Source organism: Hemiscyllium ocellatum, chromosome 46 (genome assembly GCF_020745735.1).
Source record: "Hemiscyllium ocellatum isolate sHemOce1 chromosome 46, sHemOce1.pat.X.cur, whole genome shotgun sequence".
NCBI lineage: Eukaryota > Metazoa > Chordata > Chondrichthyes > Orectolobiformes > Hemiscylliidae > Hemiscyllium > Hemiscyllium ocellatum.
In genome coordinates this window covers 3,096,418-3,116,536 of record NC_083446.1, presented here as the reverse complement: position 1 = coordinate 3,116,536, position 20,119 = coordinate 3,096,418, and the positions used below count along the sequence as shown (strand labels likewise).

The following is a 20,119-nucleotide window of genomic DNA, read 5'->3' as shown; positions in this document are numbered from 1 at the left end:
CCTTGGCTGATTGTTCACTAACTGCCTGTCTAACACTACTCTGACCCATTCCAACACACTCTCATACAATTAAATCTTGAACTTTTTTCCCCTAAAAAAGATCTGAAACATTAACACTATTGCTCTCACTTTGTAACCTATTGCATATTTCTAGCATTTTCCAAATAGTGTTACAAAGTCCTACAGGACAGTGACGGATCAGTTTGGGCCAAAAGATCTAAGTCAACCAAAATGTCCATCCATGCTAACCCCATTTTCCTGCACTTTGAACCATAGAATCCCTATTGTGTGGAAACAGGCCATTTAGCCCAGCAAGTTCAAACCAATCCACTCCACATTACTGTACATTTACCCATGACTACTGCACCTAACCTACACATCCCTAAACACTATGGGCAATTCAGCATGGCCAATTAACCAACCTGCACATCTTTGGACTGTGGGAGGAAACCCACACAGACACCGCAACATAACTTCCCAGTTTCAATACCCAATGCCCTGACTGATGAAGGCCAGTGTCAAATGCCTTCTTCACAGCCCTGTCTACCAGTGACTCCACTTTCAGTGAACTGTGCACCTGAACTCCAAGGTCCCTCTCAGAATTGTGGAAATGGGCCATTTGGCCCAACAAGTCCACACTGACCTTCCAAAAAGGTAGCCCACTCAGACCCATCACCCTACCCTGTCACTCTACATTTCCCCCGACTCATCCACCTAGTCTGCACATTCTTGAACACTATGGGTAATTCACCTAAACTGCACAGCTTTGAATTGTGGGACAAAACTGGAGCACCTGGAAGAAACCCATGCAAACACAGGGAGAATGTGTAAACTCCACACAGACAGTTGCCCGCAGTTTGAATCGAATTCGGGTCCCTGGCGTTATGAGGCAATAGTGCTAACCACTGAGCCACTGCTGGAAATAAATTCGGAACTCTGAGTCATAACACTGATGAAGAGGTTTAATGAAAATCTCTAATTTCCCTGACTGATGAACTCAGGTTAAAAGAAAACACATCAGCATTCTGAACTTGACAAGAAAACAGCTATTGATTTAAAAGATTATTTTCAGCTCTTGTTTAAAAACAAAGACAATCTATTAATTTAGAACTTCCTAAAATTTAAATTCCAATCCTGTTTTTAAAAAAATTTCCAATACACGTACAATTAAACTTATAAACATTAGGCAGGACACAAATGTCACAGTTGGGAAGGAACAAAGGTACGAGTCAGTGAAGCACAGTACTGGCACCAGGTGCCAATGACCTGTTTTCCTTTTGACTCTTTGGTCAAGATATGAGCTTGTGGTTACGCCAATTCCCACTTTTTCATTCACTGGTTTTGCCTTTTCAATGTCTTGACGGTGGTTTCTCCCTGTTTTCTTTCAAGTAGGGAATGTGCAGAGAGAAGGCTGCTTGGTGTTTTATTTCTCCAGTCGCATAAAGGAATGAAAGAACAATACACAGTCTCTTTCACAGGCTGAATGTTTCTGCTGTATAGGCCAAACACCAAGTTGTAGCCAGGAGCCAAGGAACTAATCAAGAAGTTGTTACTATGCTGAGTATTCCTGAACATGCAACCAGCTTTGGTTGGAAAACCAATCAAGTCCTGTCACTGAGCAAAATTGCCCTGGACAGACACCAAACGAGGTAAGATGTCTACCCTTCTCTAGTTCTTGAATAAAGGAACTTGATAGATACAACACACAATGAGTCCCACTAAAACATTTTTTAAAAAACTACATCTTATTCTGGTCTTTTGGTCTGAAGCAGTATATTTTCCCAATTTTTAATCCAGAGTACAAAAAAAATCTTTTCAACACCCATAGTGCTGTTAGAGATGGAGTTCAGTATAATTGCAGATCCCCTCTTTCCCAACTGAACACTTAAATCTTACCATTCTTTTGTCACTAAAGGGAAACATCAGGAATATTTCAAACTCAGAGTACAAGTTTCTTGACCTACCTTCTCCTCCAAGCTTATTTTGTTTGAAGTATAAAAATATATGACTCACCTTCAGCAAGTTCCTTCCAGGTTTTAATCTCATCAAGGACAACAAAGTTTTCAGTTTTGTAGTAACTTCGTCTCTTGGCGAGATCAATTTTCTCGAGGTACTCTTTAGTAGAAGAGACAAGAAGGTTCTGTATTTTTGGTTCTGATTTTCTGTATTATGTTACTTGTCCTACTCCCTTCCCAACAATAAACAGCCTTTTCCAAGTCTTTGACAGTACCTCCACAAGCACAGATCTCCATCCCTAAAGCACACTGGTGAAGCAGATAGATTTTCTCAACAACCTGATAGTTTAAGTGCTATTGTTAACAATACAGTATAAGCCTTTATTCCTGAAATTCATTCCAGGACTGAATTTAAATTTCCTCTAGCTCAATGTTGGAAATTTGAGCTCATGTCCACAGGTTATGGGCCCTGCCCCTGATTTACTAATCCAGTAACGGATTAAGGGCGTTATTAAGGGCGGCACGGTGGCACAGTGGTTAGCACTGCTGCCTCACAGCGCCAGAGACCTGGGTTCAATTCCCGCCTCAGGCGACTGACTGTGTGGAGTTTGCACATTCTCCCTGTGTCTGCGTGGGTTTCCTCCGGGTGCTCCGGTTTCCTCCCACAGTCCAAAGATGTGCAGGTCAGGTGAATTGGCCATGCTAAATTGCCCGTAGTGTTAGGTAAGGGGTAAATGTAGGGGTATGGGTGGGTTGCTCTTCGGAGGGTCGGTGTGGACTTGTTGGGCCGAAGGGCCTGTTTCCACACTGTAAGTAATCTAATCTAACATAGCTACTGTACCACTATATTCCTCAGTGTTAATGTTAAGACATTCCAATCAGACACTATCTAATCTTGCTGTCATTTAAAGGCTTGTGCTCTCAATAATCAGCACCTGGGATCCCACATGATTTTTTTTCTGAATCCTCAACACTATGGTCTCTTGCAGCCATCACCACCCCAACCATATCTTGCAGTTAATTCAGTACAATAAATGGCATATTACACATAACACTTTATTTGAATCCTTTCATTCAAGTTTTCACTTTGAAACATTTTCTAACTACCTGTGATGAGACTTATACTTTTCACCATACAGCACGGAGACAGACCCTTCAGGCCAAACATAATCCCAAACTAAATTAGTCCCACCTGCCTGTTTCGAGCCTGTATCCCTCCAAACCTTTCCTATTTGTGTACTTCTCCAAATCTCTTTTAAACTGTGCCCATATCTACTACTTCCTCAGGTAGTTCATTCCACATGCGAAACACTCTCTGCAAAAAATTTGCCACCATGACTTTTTTTAAATCTCTCTCACTTGAAAAATATGTCCACAAGTGTTAAAATCCTCCATCCTAGAGAAAAGATACCTACCAGAGGAACCTCAATTATCTGAAGGAGATGGGTGGGCACTATTTCATTCAGATAATTGATTATTTGGTTAATCAATTAAATGCCTTTCCTCTGGGGCTCGCAGTTTTCTGTTCAGTCTGCTCCTCATTCAGGAGGTGCACAGCACACCGCATATGAGCCCTGCCCACCCCCCAACCTAGTCCAACCCCGCCCTCAGACTGGTCTAACACTGTCCCCAACCCCCTCCATCCAACACCACACCCTCCCCCAACATCCCCACCCTCATCCAACACAGTCCCACACCGCATCCCCCCTGCCCCCCCACATGCCCCCCAATCCTGCCCAACACCAACACCACCCCCACCCGCCCCCAACATCGTCCACTGCCACCCTGTGTGCCCACCCCCTTCCCCTCTCTGGTGCAGCTGGAGTGCCACCAACTGCTGCTGGCTACCTTATGGGGGGTGGGGAGGGGTGAGTCTCCAAACAGCACACTCAACTTTTGACAAGTTCCCCCTTTGCACTGTACAGGAATGTTGGAGAGATTATCTGTGGAATGGGGGTTTAGGGTATACCCCTGTGTAGAACTTTAGGGAATGTGTGAGGGGAGAGAGAGGGGGTGGAAGGTCAGTCATTTGGAGACGGTGCCTGGGCTCCCATCAGTCCAGGACTGTTCTCGGCAGCATTTCAGGAAGCAGAGTTCACTTTTAATCACTGTAAACAAAAGAAGCAATCCCTGTTGGAAACGAGTCTTTGATGTAATATTTCCATTGGGACCTCGAGTTCTCCTCTGGATAATTGATTTTGGGATAATCGAAGTTCCTCTGTACACCCCTCATTATTTTATAAACCTTTATAAGGTCTATAAACCTCTCAACCTCCTACTCTCCAGTAAGAAAAGTACCAGCCTATCCAGCCTTTCTTTATAACTCAAACCTTGCATACCCGGAAACGTCCTGAATCCTCTCCTGCTTAATAATATCCTTCCTAAAACAGGGCAAGCAGAACGAGACCCCCAGTTTGTTGTACCAAAATCCAATACCTCACATTTATTTAAATTGAACTCCATTGTGACCTTAGAATGTTTTGAAAGCTGTAATCTGAAAATGTAAATATAAATTCTTAGAATGCCATAGAGTCATACAGCATGGAAACAGCCCCTTCAGTCAACTCATCCATGCCAACCAGGTATCCTAAACTGAACCACTCCCATTTGCCTGTGTTTAGCCAATATCCCTGTAAACCCTTCCCTTTTTATGTTCTTCAAGTTTTTTTTTACTGTTGTAATTTTAACACTTCTACCACTTCCTCTGGCAGCTCATTCCATACATGCACCACTGTCTGTGTCAAAAAGTTGCCCTTCAGGTCGCTTTTAAATCTATGCCCTCTAGTTTTGGACTCCCCTACCCTTGGAAAAAGACCTTGGTTATTAATCTTATCTATGTCCCTCATGATTTTGTAAAGCGTTCTAAGGTCACTCCTCAGACTTCAATGCTCCAGGGAAAGAAAATCCAGAATATACAGCCTCTCCGTATAATTCAAATCCTCCAGTCCCAGCAACATCCTTGCAAATTTTTTCTGTACACTTTCTAGTTTAACAACATCCTTCCTATAGCAGGGCAACCAGAATTGCATGTAGTATTCTAGACAACTATGGTGGTGGAAATGTTTTCTATGCTTCTAGCTATAGATATTACAGGAGATCGATCTCCCTGCCAAGCTCATCCTCATGTCGAACAACTTTTCCTTCAACTCCTCTCACTTTTTTCAGGTCAAAAGTATAGTCATGGGTAATTGCAAGGGCCTCAGCTATGTGGAGTGTTTGGAATATTCCTTGTTCCAATCATACTTGGACCCCTTCTCACAACTCTTTTTCCAGTATATCAATGACATTGTTGGTGCTGCTTACCTCTCATGTTCTGAACAGGAAAAAATTATCAATTTCATTTCCAACCTGCTCTCACCTTCACCCGGTCCAGCTCCAACTTCTCCCTTCCCTTCTTCAACATCTCTATTCCAATTTCTGGGGATACGTGGATGACTAATATCCATTACAAATCAACCAACTCCCACAGTTACCTTGACACACCCTGCTTCCTGTAAGGACTTCATCCCATTCTCCAAGTTTCTACATCTCCAGCATACCTGTTGCCACCTTCCTCGAGGGGCCTCAGAAATGTCCACCTTTATTATCAACCAGGGATTCCCAACTCAGTGGTCATCGACAAACCCTTTAGCATCTCCCACACTTCTGCCCTCACCCATCTCTTCCCTCCCACATCAATGTTAGGTACCCCAGTCCTCACTCACCAGTTCACCAACCTCTACATCCAAAGGACTGTAAGCTACCTTTTCTATACCAAAAGGATGGCAGACATATATTCCCCTCCACTCCTCTGTCAACATTCTGTAGGGACTGGTCTCTCCTGAGCTTCATAGGTCCACTCCTCCTCCATTCCCAAGACCTCCACATATCGCCACAGTACCTTACCATGCAATCACAGAAGGTGTAACTCTGCCCATTTACCTCCTCCCTCCTCACCATCCAAGATCCTGGACAGATATGCAGCAATCTTTCTGTACTTCATTCAATCTCATCTACTGTATTCGCTGCTCATAGTATGGTCTCCTCTACATTGGGGAGATGAAGTACAGACTGGATGACGGCTTTGAAAAGCACCTACATTCTATCTGTAAAAATGACCCAGAGCTTCCAGTCACCTGCAACTTCAACACACCACCATGTTCCCACGCCAACATTTCTGTTGTAGGTCTGCTGCAGTATTCCAGCAAGCCTCAGCGTAAGTTTGAAGAAAAGTGTCTTATTTTCCATTTCAGGAGCCTGAAGCCTCAGGGACTCAACATCGAGCTCAGTAACGTTAGAGGCAGATTCTATCCTTCTTTATTTTTTAACCCACCCCATACCCAGTCCTGTTATGACATGGGATGTTTTTAGCACAATCGATTTTTACCAACCTTCAGGTAAATTATCACATTACAGAGAGTCATACAGCACAGAAACAGACCCTTCATCCCAACTTATCCATGTCGACCAGGTATCCTAAACTGAATTAATAGTTTGCATTCATCACAGACTTCCCATTCTCTCCTACCCTCAGTTTTCATTATGTTTCAGCTTCTTTACTGTCCTGGTCTGCCCTCCATAGATCTCTCTTTCAGGGCACCATCTCCACCTATCCAGTCACCTCTCTCCTCCTCCATCTTTTTTTGCTATCAATTCTAATGAAAAGTCACCGGAGTCTAAATGTTAATTCTGGTTTCTTCTCACAGATGCTGCCAGCAATTTGTTTTTGTTTCAGATTTTCCAGTGATATTTTATTCCAACATTTTGGAGCAAATAATACAGTTAAAGATGTCTGTACAAATGAAATTTATAGTTTCTTCTTAATCTGAAATACAATACTTTCCTGTATGCCCCAAATACCTTGACAACAATGACTCTAACTAACTAAAGATCCAATAGTTGGAAACTAGAGGTCTTTGAAATGTGAAGACTAAGAAGTATGTTAAAAATTCAATACATAGACCAAAGGACAAATTAAGGTGTATTTGAAATTGCAAGCGCCAAAAGGAGTCCAAAATCTGACTAACTTGATCAGAACAGAAAAGCAACAGAGATCTCTTTTAGAGGACAAAAGGTTAGGTTAGGGAAAGCAGAAAGATGGTTGACTGAGGGACAATTGGATGATTGATGTCAGTGAGCAGTTGCAAATGAGCTACAGGAGGTGAGTGAGCATGGTGCATTTCAGACACACATGACACATCTTGACTGCAGATACAAGCAGCAACTATTATGTGAGAAAAAAACAGGAATTGACTCAGAGCAAGTGTTCTGCTCATATGACTGCTGTACATACTATTTTTGATTTCCATAAACTATAAAATTGTCTAAGAGCAGTTGGGTGGAGGTTAACAAGTGGGGAATGTACATTCATTTTCACGCTTTTCTATTTGAAGGCAGTAAACTTAATCGTTTGTTGGATTTTGACATTTTAAAGAAATAAATTATATTGCCCTTGCTAGTTAATGAACACAAGTTGTTTGTAGATATACAAGAAGACAATAAGAGTCCTCAGATATTTATTCCACAGAGCTTAAAGCATAGTCAATGATAATCTTCATTGTAAAAATGAATGGCAAATGACAGAAAACCATGACCAATAACTGTGAACCTCTTGCACTGAAGACAATACCTTAGCCTTGCTTGAATGAGTCTAATTCCCTCCATATATCGCTTTCATCATTTAAGACATTCTGTAAAAACTCCCTCTTAAACCCAGACATTTGGCCATCTGTATTCTATGTGACTCAGTGATAAATGGTTTTAAAAAGTACACTGGATGTTTGAAGAAGACTAACCTGAAGGGTTACAGGAATTAAAAATTCAGGGTGTGAGATCAGATCTTTTAGAGTTAGCACCAGTAAGATGGATCAAACAGTCAGCATCTGTACTGCAGAATTTCAATACTACTCCAAATTGCACAGGTGGAATTTCAAACTTTACCTCCTAGTGTCTTCTCAGAAACCCATCTTCAAATTACTTCTGAGAACAACAGTATGTAACAAAGATCTACAGCTTTATTGATATTTTGATATAGTGATTAAAAGGAGTGCTTTTATAGGGTTAAGGGTGCAATATGAATGCATGTGTTACAAAATTTAAGTAATAGTTATTGGGAGTAAGGCAATGAATGTTGGATAAACTTAAAAAAAGGTGTTCTTTTTAAACTTCCAAACTGTTCAAAACGATTGACAGGAATTATCATCATTGGAACCAGCGGGGCCTCATTGAATATGAAGTCCTTGTTTGGGGTTATTATCTTGGGCAAATCAGGGAAACTGGCCAATATTGACAGGGGATTTAGAACCCCCTCAGTTCGGAGTACTGACTTGGAGTTGGCTGCAGCTAGTGTACAAGTAAATAAAGGTTGACTTGGTGACACAATACCGGCCTCTGTGCAGTTATTTCAATGGCAATCGGAGAAAGCAGTATGTGTCTGAAGGATGCTCACTTGCAGCAGTCATCTTGTAGTAATCATTTCTGGCATTGTGCTTTTATTTGGGAAGCTTGACCATTTGCTCCTGCCGTCGAAGACTGGGCCCAGCATGTAGAAAGAATGCAATTTTTTTTCCCAGGCTATTTATATTGGGGCAGATGAAAAACAATGACTAATCCTTCTGACTACTTGCAGACCTGCAGCATTTTTGGTTATAAGGGGATTAACTTTCCCAGAGGCTCCAGACAATAAAATCTTCCAGGAGTTGACGGAGTTGGTTAACAAATATTATGAACCCAAACCTCCACTAACCCCAAGATGCTGTTAATTTTATTTGGCTGTTAAGAGAACCAGGGAAATCCATATCGGGATTTCTGATGAAGTTAAGATAACTAGCAGAGGTATGTGATTTTGGATTAACCATGAATGAGATGCTAAGAAACTGTTTGGTATGTGGGATTAATGACATAACCGTACAGAAGCATCTATTAGATGAAGCCCAACAGGACTTCAAACATGCACTGCAACTGGCTTAGTCATTAGTAAATGTAGCAAGTAGAGCATGGGAACAACAGGGCATCCCAAAGCTTCACTTGTCCAACTGAGCTTGGGGAGCCCCACTTGACTGCAGCCATTCACACAGGGCATATCCTGAGCAAAGGGACCCTAAGACAGTCCACAGCAATATCTCACAACAAAGCTGAGCCTCTGCCAAGCGGTTAAAACGTTCTTCAAGATCTGGGCCAGCAAGCCATTGGAGTTTCCACCAGTATGCAGACTCGAGAGAGTAAAGAAGTCCTACAAGAATGTGAGTAAGAAAACTCACAGGCCGATACCCAGGAGAGTGCATAGCCTAGAAGGTACCCCTACATGTGGTTTGTAACAATTAAATTGCTTAGTGACATCCAAAATGGATCTGATTAAATTAATGTTTCAATAAATGATCACCCAGTTCCCATGGAGGTCAATACCGGAGCAGCTGTATCTGTGGTTGCAGAATCTGTTTTTAACAAGATTCACTCGGGTCTCCAATCCTTAAGTGCGCAAGACCTCAGTCAGACGAAGAACATACACTGGCGAACCGTTGCAAATTAAGGGTATGACTTCAATTCCAGTCTCCTATGAGAAGCGGTTAATGCAGTTAACACTGATGGTAGTAAGAGGCTAGGGTCCAAATCTATTGAGGCAAAATTAGTTGAGAAATGTTCACCTAGATTGGCTCAACATTTTTTGATTAGAAAATGGCTGCTTCAGTGACGTCCTAGTGAAATACCCAGATATTTTTCAGAAAGGAGTTGCAACTATCAAAGAGACAAAACTATCTTACTTATTGACCAGGAGGCCCACTCAGTGCCATTTGCCTTGTGGGCAAAAGTAGAGGCTGAAAGCAAAGGAATCATCAAACCAGTGCAGTTTGTGGAATTGACAGCACCAGTTGTACCGACTGTGAAGCCTGACTTCTCAGTTTGCTTTTGTGGGGATTTTAGGCAAACAGTAAACAGCTTCTCAAAGCTGGATGATGATCCACTCGCTCACATAGAGGACATGTATGCAAAGTTGGCTGGGGCAGTGGGTGGAGCTGTCCTTTACTACACTGGAAAACAGTTTCCTCTCTTTCTGGTGGTGGAATATAAATAAAGGTTTACGCATTTGCTGTTCTTCACTGTATCTCAAACCTGCACACATACATCATGGGTGCTGGGGAAAATATAAGCATTACCACTGTTAGGTGCAAGTGTGGGGGAAAATATTTTTTAAAATTAACAGGGATTTAGAATCTCCTCAGTACACTACATCCAATGTGTACTGCTGCTGGTTTCTGTTATTTTGGGGGGAACCGGATTCCTAAACTGTTTGTTAACTGGTATTCCTTTTTTATTGAGGACTGATTTCTAAACTGCCTGATCTTCACAGTCAATGTGTTTCAGGTGTAACTCAGTTAAGACAATAAGACTATCAGACATAGGAGTGGAAGTAAGGCCATTTGGCCCATCGGGTCCACTCCACCATGGCTGATAGGTATTTCAATGCCACTTGCCCGCACTCTCCCCATATCCCTTCGTTGCTTGCGTGATTAAGAATTTATCAATCCCTGCCTTGAAGACATGTAACATCCCTGCCTCCACTGCGCTCCATGGCAATGAATTCCACAGGCCCACCACTCTCTGGCTGAAGGAATGTCTCCTCATTTCCATATTAAATAGACCCCCTTCAATTCTAAGGCTATGCCCACAGGTCCTAGTATCCCCACCTGACGGAAACAAATTCCCAGCATCCACCCTTTCTATGCCATGCATTATCTTGTAAGTTTCTATCAGATCTCCCCTCAACCTTCTAAACTCTCACAAATACCATCCCAGGATCCTCAGCCGTTCATCATATGTTAGGCCTGCCATTCCAGGGATCATCCGTGTGAATCTCCACTGGACACGCTCCAGTGCCAGTATGTCCTTCCTGAGGTGAGGGGCCCAAAACTGGACATAGTATTCTAAATGGGGCTAATCAGAGCTTTATAAGGTCTCAGTAGGACATCGCTGCTTTTACAATACAACCCTCTTGAGATACATTTGCTTTCTTAACCAGGGACTCAACCTGCAAGTCAACCTTCAAAGAATCGTAGAATAGTATTCCCAGATCCCTCTGTACTTTGGCTTTATGAATGTTCTCACCATTTATAAAATAGTCCATCCTTGTATTCATTTTTCCAAAGTGCAAAATGAATACCTCACATTTGCTCACAGTGAATTTCATCAGCCATTTCTTGGACCACTCTTCTAAACTGTCTAAATCTTTCTGCAGCCACCCCACCTCCTCAGAACTACCTGCCTGTCTGCCTAACTTTGTATCATTAGCGAACTTCCCCTGAATGCCCCCAGTCCCTTCATCCAGATCATTAATATATAAAGTGAACCCTGTGGGACACCACTTGTCACAAGCTGCCATTCCGAAAAAGAACCTTTTGTCCCAACTCTCTACTTTCTGTCAGACAGCCAATCCTCAATCCATGCCAGTAGCTCACTTTGAACGCCATGGGCCCTCAACTTACTCAGCAGCCTCCCATAAGGTACCTTATCAAAGGCCTTTTGGAAGTTCTCATGAGGGAACTGTTGTTTCACTGGCTGGTTACAGCCTGTGTGTTATTCTTTTCTCCATTACTTTGAGAAAAGGACAATGTCAATTTTGTCTGGATTAGAGTGATGCTGGAAAAGCACAGCAGGTCAGGCAGCATCCGAGGAGCAGGAAAATCAATGTTTCGGGCAAAAGCCCTTCATCAGGAATGAAGGCAGGGAGCCTCCCGGGTGGAGCGATAAATGGGAGGGGGGTAGGGCTGGGGAGAAGGTAGCCAAGAGTACAATAGATGGATGGAAGTGGGGATGAAGGTGATAGGTCAGAGAGGAGGGTGGAGCGGAGAGTGGGAGGAAGATTGGCAGTTAGGACAAGTCATGCATCTGCATGTTTCCAGATGAGCTGTTCCTGTATGTGTAGGCCTGGCACTTTGTCGGTGACTCGGCCTCTGTAAAGACTGAACACCTGTGTGTGCTGGGAGGTGAGCAATTGCTGCATCCTGGAGTTCGGGAGTGGACCAAACCCCTCTGAGATTACTGCACCTTTACACTGTACTGTGTTCCTGTGAGTGGGCCTGGTTCTCTATGGATGGGCCACACCTCTATGGAGACTGAACACCTGTCTGTGTGCTGGGAGGTGAGCATTTGCTGCATCCTGGCCTTCGAGTGTGGACTCTGGCTTCGTACTGGAAACTGTATTGTGAGGATTTTGAATTCTGTTACAGCAGGTGAGTTTTGAATTAATTGGTTTTGAGTGCAGGCTAGAGTGGGCTAGCCAGTATGCGCGAGCTAGAGAATCAATGGCCGGCCTTGTGGGAAAGCGGGCTGGGGGTGTCTATTAGAATGCAGGATGGCTAGGGACCAGGCAGCCGAAAGTATTCCCATAGGAAAGCTAGTCAGGGGAGGGGCAGCCAGTACACAGGCTGGCTGGGGGTGGGAGGGTCAATGACCAGACTGGAGGAAAGTAGGCCAGGAGGAGCTGAAAACGCTGGGCTTTGGGGTTTGGCTTTGCTGCCCTTTTCCCCCTGTATATAGATGGATTTTTTTGTGAATTGCTGCTTTGAGTTTATTGTTAATTGTATTTTGTACTGTTTAATAAAAAAGACAGGATTTTTAAAAAAATTAACAGGGGATTTAGAATCTCTTCGGTTCAGGGGACTGAATCTGAGCTGGCTGCCCACATCCAGTGTGTACTGCTGCGCTGGTTTCTGTTTTGTTGGGGAACCCGATTTCTAAACTGGCTGAATTATGGATGTAGGTTTACTCGCTGAATTGGAAGGTTTGTTTTCAGACGTTTCGTCACCATACTTGGTAATATCATCAGTGAGCCTCCAGATGAAGCATTAATGGTATGGCCCGTTTTCTACTAATGTGTTTAGGTTTCCTTGGGTTAATGGATGCAATTTCCTGTGGTGATGTCATTTCCTGTTCTTTTTCTCAGGGTGGTAAATGGGATCCAAGTCAACGTGTTGTTGACAGAGTTCCGGTTGGAATGCCATGCTTCTAGGCATTCTTGTGTGTCTCTGTTTGGCTATCCTAGGATGTAATGTGTTGTCCCAGTCAAAGTGGTGTCCTTCCTCATCTGTATGTAAAGGATACTGGTGAGAGTGGGTCTTTTTTTTGTGGCTAGTTGATGTTCATGTATCCTGGTGACTAGTTTTCTGCCTGTTTGTCCAATGTAGTGTTTGTTACAGTTCTTGCAAGGTATTTTGTAAATGATATTAGCTTTGCTTGTTGTCTGTACAGAGTCTTGCAAGTTCATAAGCTGCTGTTTTAATGTGTTGGTGGGTTTGTGGCCTACCATGATACCAAGAGGTCTGAATAGTCTGGCAGTCATTTCCAAGCTGTCTTTTGATGTACAGGAGTGGCGAGGGTTTCTGGACGGGGTTTGTTGCTGAGAAATCGGCAGCCTATGTTCATTGGGAACCTGTTTTTTTTAAATATACAGTATAGGTGATTTTCCTCTGCTCTTCGTAGTTCCTCTGTGTGCAATGTGTGGTGGCTCGTTGAAATCATGTTCTAATGTTTGTGGATGTTGGGATGATTACTTCTATTGTTCAGTATTTGGCTCGTATGTGTTGTTCTCCTGTAGACGCGGGTTTGAAGTTCCTCATTGGCTATTTGCTCTACTGCGACATCTAGGAATGGCAGTTTGATGTGGTTTTCCTCTTTTTTAGTGAATTTTATGCAAGTAAGGGTATTATTGACGGTCTTGAAGGTTTCCACTCATTTGTTTCATTTAGTGATGCCAAAGGTGTCATCCACGTAGCGGACCCAAAGTTTGGGTTGGATGGGTGGCAGAGCTGTTTGTTCGGGTCTTTGCATTACTGCCTCTGCTAAGAACCCTGATATTGGAGATCCCATGGGTGTTCCATTGGTTTGTCTGTAGATTTTGTTGTTGAAAGTGAAGTGTGGTAAGACATAGGTCCACTAGCTTGACGATATTGTTCTTGCAGATGAAGTTGGTGGTGTTTGGTGTCTGTATCTTTGATTCTTCTAATAGTGTAATCAGTGTTTCCTTGGCCAGATTGATGTTGATGGATGTGAGCAGGGCTGTTACATCAAAGGAGACCATTATTTAATCCTTTTCTATCTTGGTGTCTTTGATGGTCTTCAGGAATTCTTGGGTGGAGTGGGTGGAGTGGTTTGAGTCTTCTCCTAAATGTTTTATTCTTTGGTGTAGCTCCATGGCCAATCTGTAAGTTGGCGTTCTAGGTAGCAAGGTAAAAACAATGACTGCAGAAGCTGGAAACCAGATTTTGGATTAGTGGTGCTGGAAGAGCACAGTTGTTCAGGCAGCATCCGAGGAGCATTAAAATCGACGTTTCGGGCAAAAGGAATAAAAGCAGAGAGCCTGAAGCTTGGAGAGATAAGCTAGAGGAGGGTGTGGGTGGGGAGAAAGTAGCATGGAGTACAATAGGTGAGTGGGGGTGGGGATGAAGGCGATAGGTCAGGGAGGAGAGGGTGGAGTGGATAGGTGGAAAAGGAGATAGGCAGGTAGGGCAAGTCATGGGGACAGTGCTGAGCTGGAAGTTTGGAACTAGGGTGAGGTGGGGGGAAGGGCAATGTTGAAGTCCACATTGATGCCCTGAGGTTGAAGTGTTCCGAGGCAGAAGATGAGGCGTTCTTCCTCCAGGCATCTGGTGGTGAGGGAGCGGCGGTGAAGAAGGACCAGGACCTCTATGTCCTCGGCACAGTGGGAGGGGGAGTTGAAATGTTGGGCCACGGGTGGTGTGATTGATTGGTGCGGGTGTCCCGGAGATGTTCCCTAAAGCACTCTGCTAGGAGGCGTCCAGTCTCCCCAATGTAGAGGAGACCGCATCGGGAGTGACGGATGCAATAAATGATATTAGTGGATGTGCAGGTAAAACTTTGATGGATGTGGAAGGCTCCTTTAGGGCCTTGGATAGAGGTGAGGGAGGAGATGTGGGCACAGGCTTTGCAGTTCCTGCGGTGGCAGGGTAAGGTGCCAGGATGGGAGGGTTGGTTGTAGGGGAGCGTGGACCTGACCAGGTAGTCACGGAGGGAACAGTCTTTGTGGAAGGCAGAAATGGGTGGGGAGGGAAATATATCCCTGGTGGTGGGGTCTTTTTGGAGGTAGCGGAAATGTCGGCGGATGATTTGGTTTATTCCAGGTAGCAAGACTATGGTCGTGAGACAAAGCTGCATCAGAACATTATTTCATCGAGCCACCACACACTGCAGCACAGAGGAACTACAAACAGCAAAGGAAAATCACCTATACAGTGTATTCAAAAAGAACGAGTACCCAATGAACAAAGGCTGCTGATTTCTCAACAACAAACCCCAACAAGCAGATAAAACACATCCAGAAACCCTAGCCACTCTCCCCCACATCAGTAGACAGCCAGACCTCTTGGCATCATGGTAACCCACAAACCAACAACACACTAAAACAGCAACTAATGAACTTGAAAGACCCTATACAGACAATAAGCAAAACTAATACCTTTTACAAAATACCTTGCAAGAACTGTAACAAACACTATATTGGACAAACAGGCAGAAAACTAGCCACCAGGATACATGAACATCAACTAGCCACAAAGAGACATGACCCACTTTGACTGAGACAACACATCCATCCTAGGCCACACAGTGACACACACTAGAACTCTCAGAAGCATGGCATTCCAACCAGAACTCTATCAACAACACATTGACTTGGAATCCCATTTACCACCTGCTGAGAAAAAGGAAATGACATAATCACAGGAAACAATGTCACCACAGGAAATGACATCACCAACCCAAGGAAACCTAAACACATAAGTAGAAAGCAGGACCATACCATCAGTGCTTTATCTGGAGGCTCAATGATGAAATTACCTAGTATGGTGACAAAACATCTGAAAACAAACTTTCCAGCACAGCGAGCAAACCTACATCCAGAACCTCAACCTGAGCTACAAATCTTTCTCAAAACTCATTGGCTGAACTATATAGGCAGTTTGTTAACTGGTATTCCTTTTTATGGAGGACTGGTTTTAAAAAAAACAAAAAAAATGAACAGGAAATTTAGAATCTCCTCAGTTCAGGGGACTGACTCTGAGCTAGCTGACCACAGCCGGCATGTATTGCTGTTGGTTTTTGTCTTTGGGGTACCAGATTTCTGAGCAGACTGATCTTCACAGTCAATGTATAACTGCTATATATCAGTTTTCACTAGGGAATTGTTGCAGCCTGTGTGCTACTCCTTTTTTACTGGTTTATTTTGAGAAAGGACTATACTGATTTTGTGGCAGGGCTTAGCCCTTATGGCTTATCGTGTTTTTTTGCACATGTTTTCACTTTTTGGTAGTTGGACTGAGCCTGTGTCAGTCAACTGCACCTTATCAGGTAAATCGTTCTTCTGTGAGTGGACCAGGCCTCTGTAAAGACTGAACATCTGTGCATGTGCTGTGAGTGAGCACTTGCTACATGCTGGAGTGGACTCTACTGTCAGATATGGACTCTGCTGTGAGGTGTGCACTCTGCCGTCAGGCTGTTTGATTTTACCATCTGCACTGTCTCGTGTGTCCCTAGGTCTGGCAGGCCTTAGCATGAGCTGGGAGGCTCATGGGTCGTCCTGAAAACTGTCTCCCTGAGAGGTTGGGCTGGCTGTCCCGTGTACAGGAAGGTGAGTAGGCCAGCCTGATGCTGGTATCCCTGAAAACCAGAGGGTGAGTAGGCTGCCCTGAGCACCAGCACCCCATGGAAGGGGCAGGCTAGGCTTGCCTAGAGGTGACCAGAAGGGGTGTTAGGACAGACAGAGAGCCAGAAGGTGCTTAGGGCCATGTCAACGACCAAAAGACATGTGGGTTGCCTGAGTGCCATTATCCCAGGGAGATATAGGGATGGGCTGTCGTAGAAGGGGACAGAAGGTGCATCAGGGCAGTCTATAGGCTGAATGGTACATTGATATGGACGCCTTGTGGCTGGAAGGTGGGAGGGATAGGTGATTTGTCAGGTTGCCAGGGGTGGGTGTGATGTATACACTGTTTTACTGTTCAGTTTATTGGACTGTTTTGTATGTGTTTGCATTTACTATTTCCTTTTTTGAGGTTTGTCCTCACTTCCCTGCGCACTGGTTGTACAGTGTAAATCACTGTTACTTGTAAACTGCTGTTTGTTATGTATTGTTAAGTGTTCGTATTTTATACCATTTGATAAAAGTTTTATAAAAGTAACAGGGATTTAGAATCTCCTCAGTTCAGGGGACTGACTCCAAGCTGACTGGCCACGGCCAGAGTACTGTGCACAAGTAAATAAAAGAGCACTTGGTGACAGGATACTGCCTTCTCTGCAGTTATATCAGGAATAAAAAGTGGTTGGGCGGCACAGTGGTTAGCACTGCTGTCTCACAGCGCCTGAGATACGGGTTCAATTCCCGATTCAGGCGACTGACTGTGGGAATTTGCACATTCTCCCAGTGTCTGCGTGGGTTTCCTCCGGGTGCTCCAGTTTCCTCCCACAATCCAAAGATGTGCGGGTCAGGTAAATTGGCCATGCTAAACTGCCCCTAGTGTTAGGTAAGGGGTAAATGTAGGGGTATGGGTGGGTTGCGCTTCGGTGTGGACTTGTTGGGCCGAAGGGCCTGTTTCCACACTAAGTAATCTAATCTAATCAAACTGTGCATTCGCCTGAGGCAGGTTTTGTCAATTGTAACTGAGAATGCTATTGTGATAAAGTTCTCAAAAACAAAACTAGAAGCTGTGCCCGGCCTGCACACTCAATAAATGTCATCTCTCAGAGTGAGAAAAAGCTAAACAAAATATCAACGTGAAAAGAACTGAGTGAATGAGTATTTTGTTTAAGGAAAACTAGGGAAACATGGTGAGTCAGTGATTCGCACAGCTGCCTTACAGCGTCAGGGACCTGAGGTTCAATTCCACCCTCACGGGAGTTTGTGGGTGTGGAGTTTGCACATTCTCCCCATGCCTGTGTGGGTTTCCATCGGGTGCTCCAGCTTCCTCCCACAGTGACAGATGTGCAGGTTAGGTGGATTGGCCAAGATAAATTGCCCAAGGTGTTTAGGGGCACGTTTGGAGTGTTAGCCATGGAAAATGCAAGATTGGACGTAGGTTTGTTCATTGAGCTTCATCCGGACACTCACTGAAGATGTTACCTAGTATGATGACAAAACGTCTGAAAACAAACCTTCCAGCTCAGCAAGCAAACCTACATCCAGAACCTCAACCGGAGCTTCTCAAAACTTGCTAAAATACAAGAAAAGGTTGGATTGAGCCTGGGTGGCACACTCTTCGGAAGATCGGTGTGGTCTTGTTGGACTGTTCCCACACGGTAGGGATTCTGTGGAAAGTGAGCAAAGTGCACTCTTTAAACTTATCACTGCAACATGTTGCTCTCTACGAACTCCAATGACTTTTTTTTCAAACAACCATCTATTTTGAAATAAAATCGAGAGGTGAGCAGGCAAGTTAAAATGACCATCCGATTGTTATTGGAAAGGTTTCAGAAACGACTATAGTGAGACAGTGAAAGATATTCTATTCTAGTGGGACAGCAATTGTTGTGCAATCCCAAATGCGCTGTCAACCAAGATTGCCCTTCCAGCTTGCTGACTTTTATGTACTCACATCCTTCGCCCGTGGACAAAAAGGGCCAGTTCAGGAGTCGCACCTTACCCCGACAAAGTGAAACTGTGGAGGACAGTAGTTCTTTGATGCAAAAACAGAAATTGGGGAAGAAACTCTCAGGTGAGGCTGTGGAGGAAGAAAGTGCCAACCTTTCAAGTCCGGTGACCCTTCTTCTGAACTTGGTACATTGTTTGTAACCGGCCACTTATCAAATCAATCATAGTGCCTGCTTTTGTTTCCACTGCTCTAGTGTAAATTGTTGTTCCCCCTCGAATTTGGCAAGATTTGAATGTGCCCTCCTGAGGTGAGGAATCTCTCTCTCTCTCTCCTTATTGTCAGCAGGTGCGCTGGCGAAATGCAGTATTTGGCTCGGAATCTTGGTGGTTAAAAAGGATGGGGCGGTGGATACTTACTTTTCGCCACTTTCCAGTCGGTGGTGGGCCGGGAGGGGTTAAACTCCTCTCGGGACATCCCTGAAAGGCGGGCGGACGACAGCAAGTGGAAGCAGGGGAGCCGGCGGCCGGCGCGCAACAGCCACCGCGCAGGCGCGGGGCCGTCGCCGCCGGCCAGCGTCTGTTGGGGCCGTTGGATTTGAAAAACGTTCGAAACGGGCGGCGCGCGAAACGGCCCCCAGCTCCAAGGAAAGCGGCCCCGTCTCAACCCGGCGAACACCTTCTCCATCGCTTCGCTTCCCCCTCTACTCAACCTTTACCGCTTCTCTGCACTCGACGGTTGACGGTACTGTCGAGGTCACTGCAATGATTTTTGGGTTTTTTTTGGGACGGGGTGGGATTTTATTTTGGGTGACCGTGTGACTCACGAAAAGCACGCTCTTCCTGGTCACGTGACCACTCGGGCGAATCAGGGCGACGTTCGGGAGCAGCGCCCTCTGGGATTTGTAGTTCTTCTGCCAGCCCCCATCAATCAATTGAGGAAGAACTTTACGTGGCGCATCACCCTCTGGGATTTGTAGTTCCCTGTCTGCCCGAGCCAATCGGAAAGCAGAATCGCGGCATACGGCAACGTGTAGCATTGCCCTCTGGGATTTGTAGTTACCTGCTTTTGGTTCTGTTTATGAACTATGTTTCAATGTGTGCCACTACCCCATAGACACAAGAGTATCATGGGACCCAATGTTCAGGAGAACTGCTATAATCATAGCTTGCAATTAAGAATACAGATATAGGATCAGAACTAGTCAATTTGGCCTCTTGAATCTGCTCCACCATTCAATAGGATTGTGGCTGATCCAACCTTCTTCACATCCATTTCCCCAATGATCTAGAATCTATCCATCTCAGTATTAAATATGCACAAAGACTCTGCCCACACAGCTCTCTGTGGCAGTTCTCCTAAATGAAGTCTTAAATTGGTGTCCTGTTATTCTAAAACTATGCCCTCTGGTCCTAGACTCTTCCATGAGGAGAAATATCCTCTCCACATTTACACTGTCAAGCCCCTTAAGAATTACCTATGTTTCAAATAAGGTCACCGCTCATTCTTCTAAACCCCAGTTCCAAACTGATTAGTCTTTTGATCATAAGACAATCTCTCCCCATACCAGGAATCATCCTTCGTGAGCCTTCT

At 44.4% G+C, this 20,119-nt stretch overlaps 1 protein-coding gene across 4 annotated transcripts in view; it reads right to left on the bottom strand.

The window, feature by feature from the left end:
- Nucleotides 1-19,340, bottom strand: part of LOC132836097 (macro domain-containing protein CT2219-like) — a 944,897-nt gene extending 925,557 nt beyond the window's left edge. For 3 of the 4 annotated variants that reach the window (XR_009647331.1, XM_060855360.1, XM_060855361.1), the window contains exons 1-2: nt 18,946-19,340; nt 2,014-2,115 (exon numbers count right to left, since the gene is read on the bottom strand). Coding sequence is in view for 3 of the 4 variants with exons in the window: in XM_060855360.1 (XP_060711343.1) it covers nt 2,014-2,115; nt 18,946-19,213 (370 nt within the window). In the remaining variant the exon portion in view is untranslated. The remainder of the gene's footprint in view (nt 1-2,013; nt 2,116-18,945) is intronic. The other variant, XM_060855362.1, reaches the window with a different exon arrangement.
- Between the last annotated feature and the right edge of the window lie 779 nt (nt 19,341-20,119).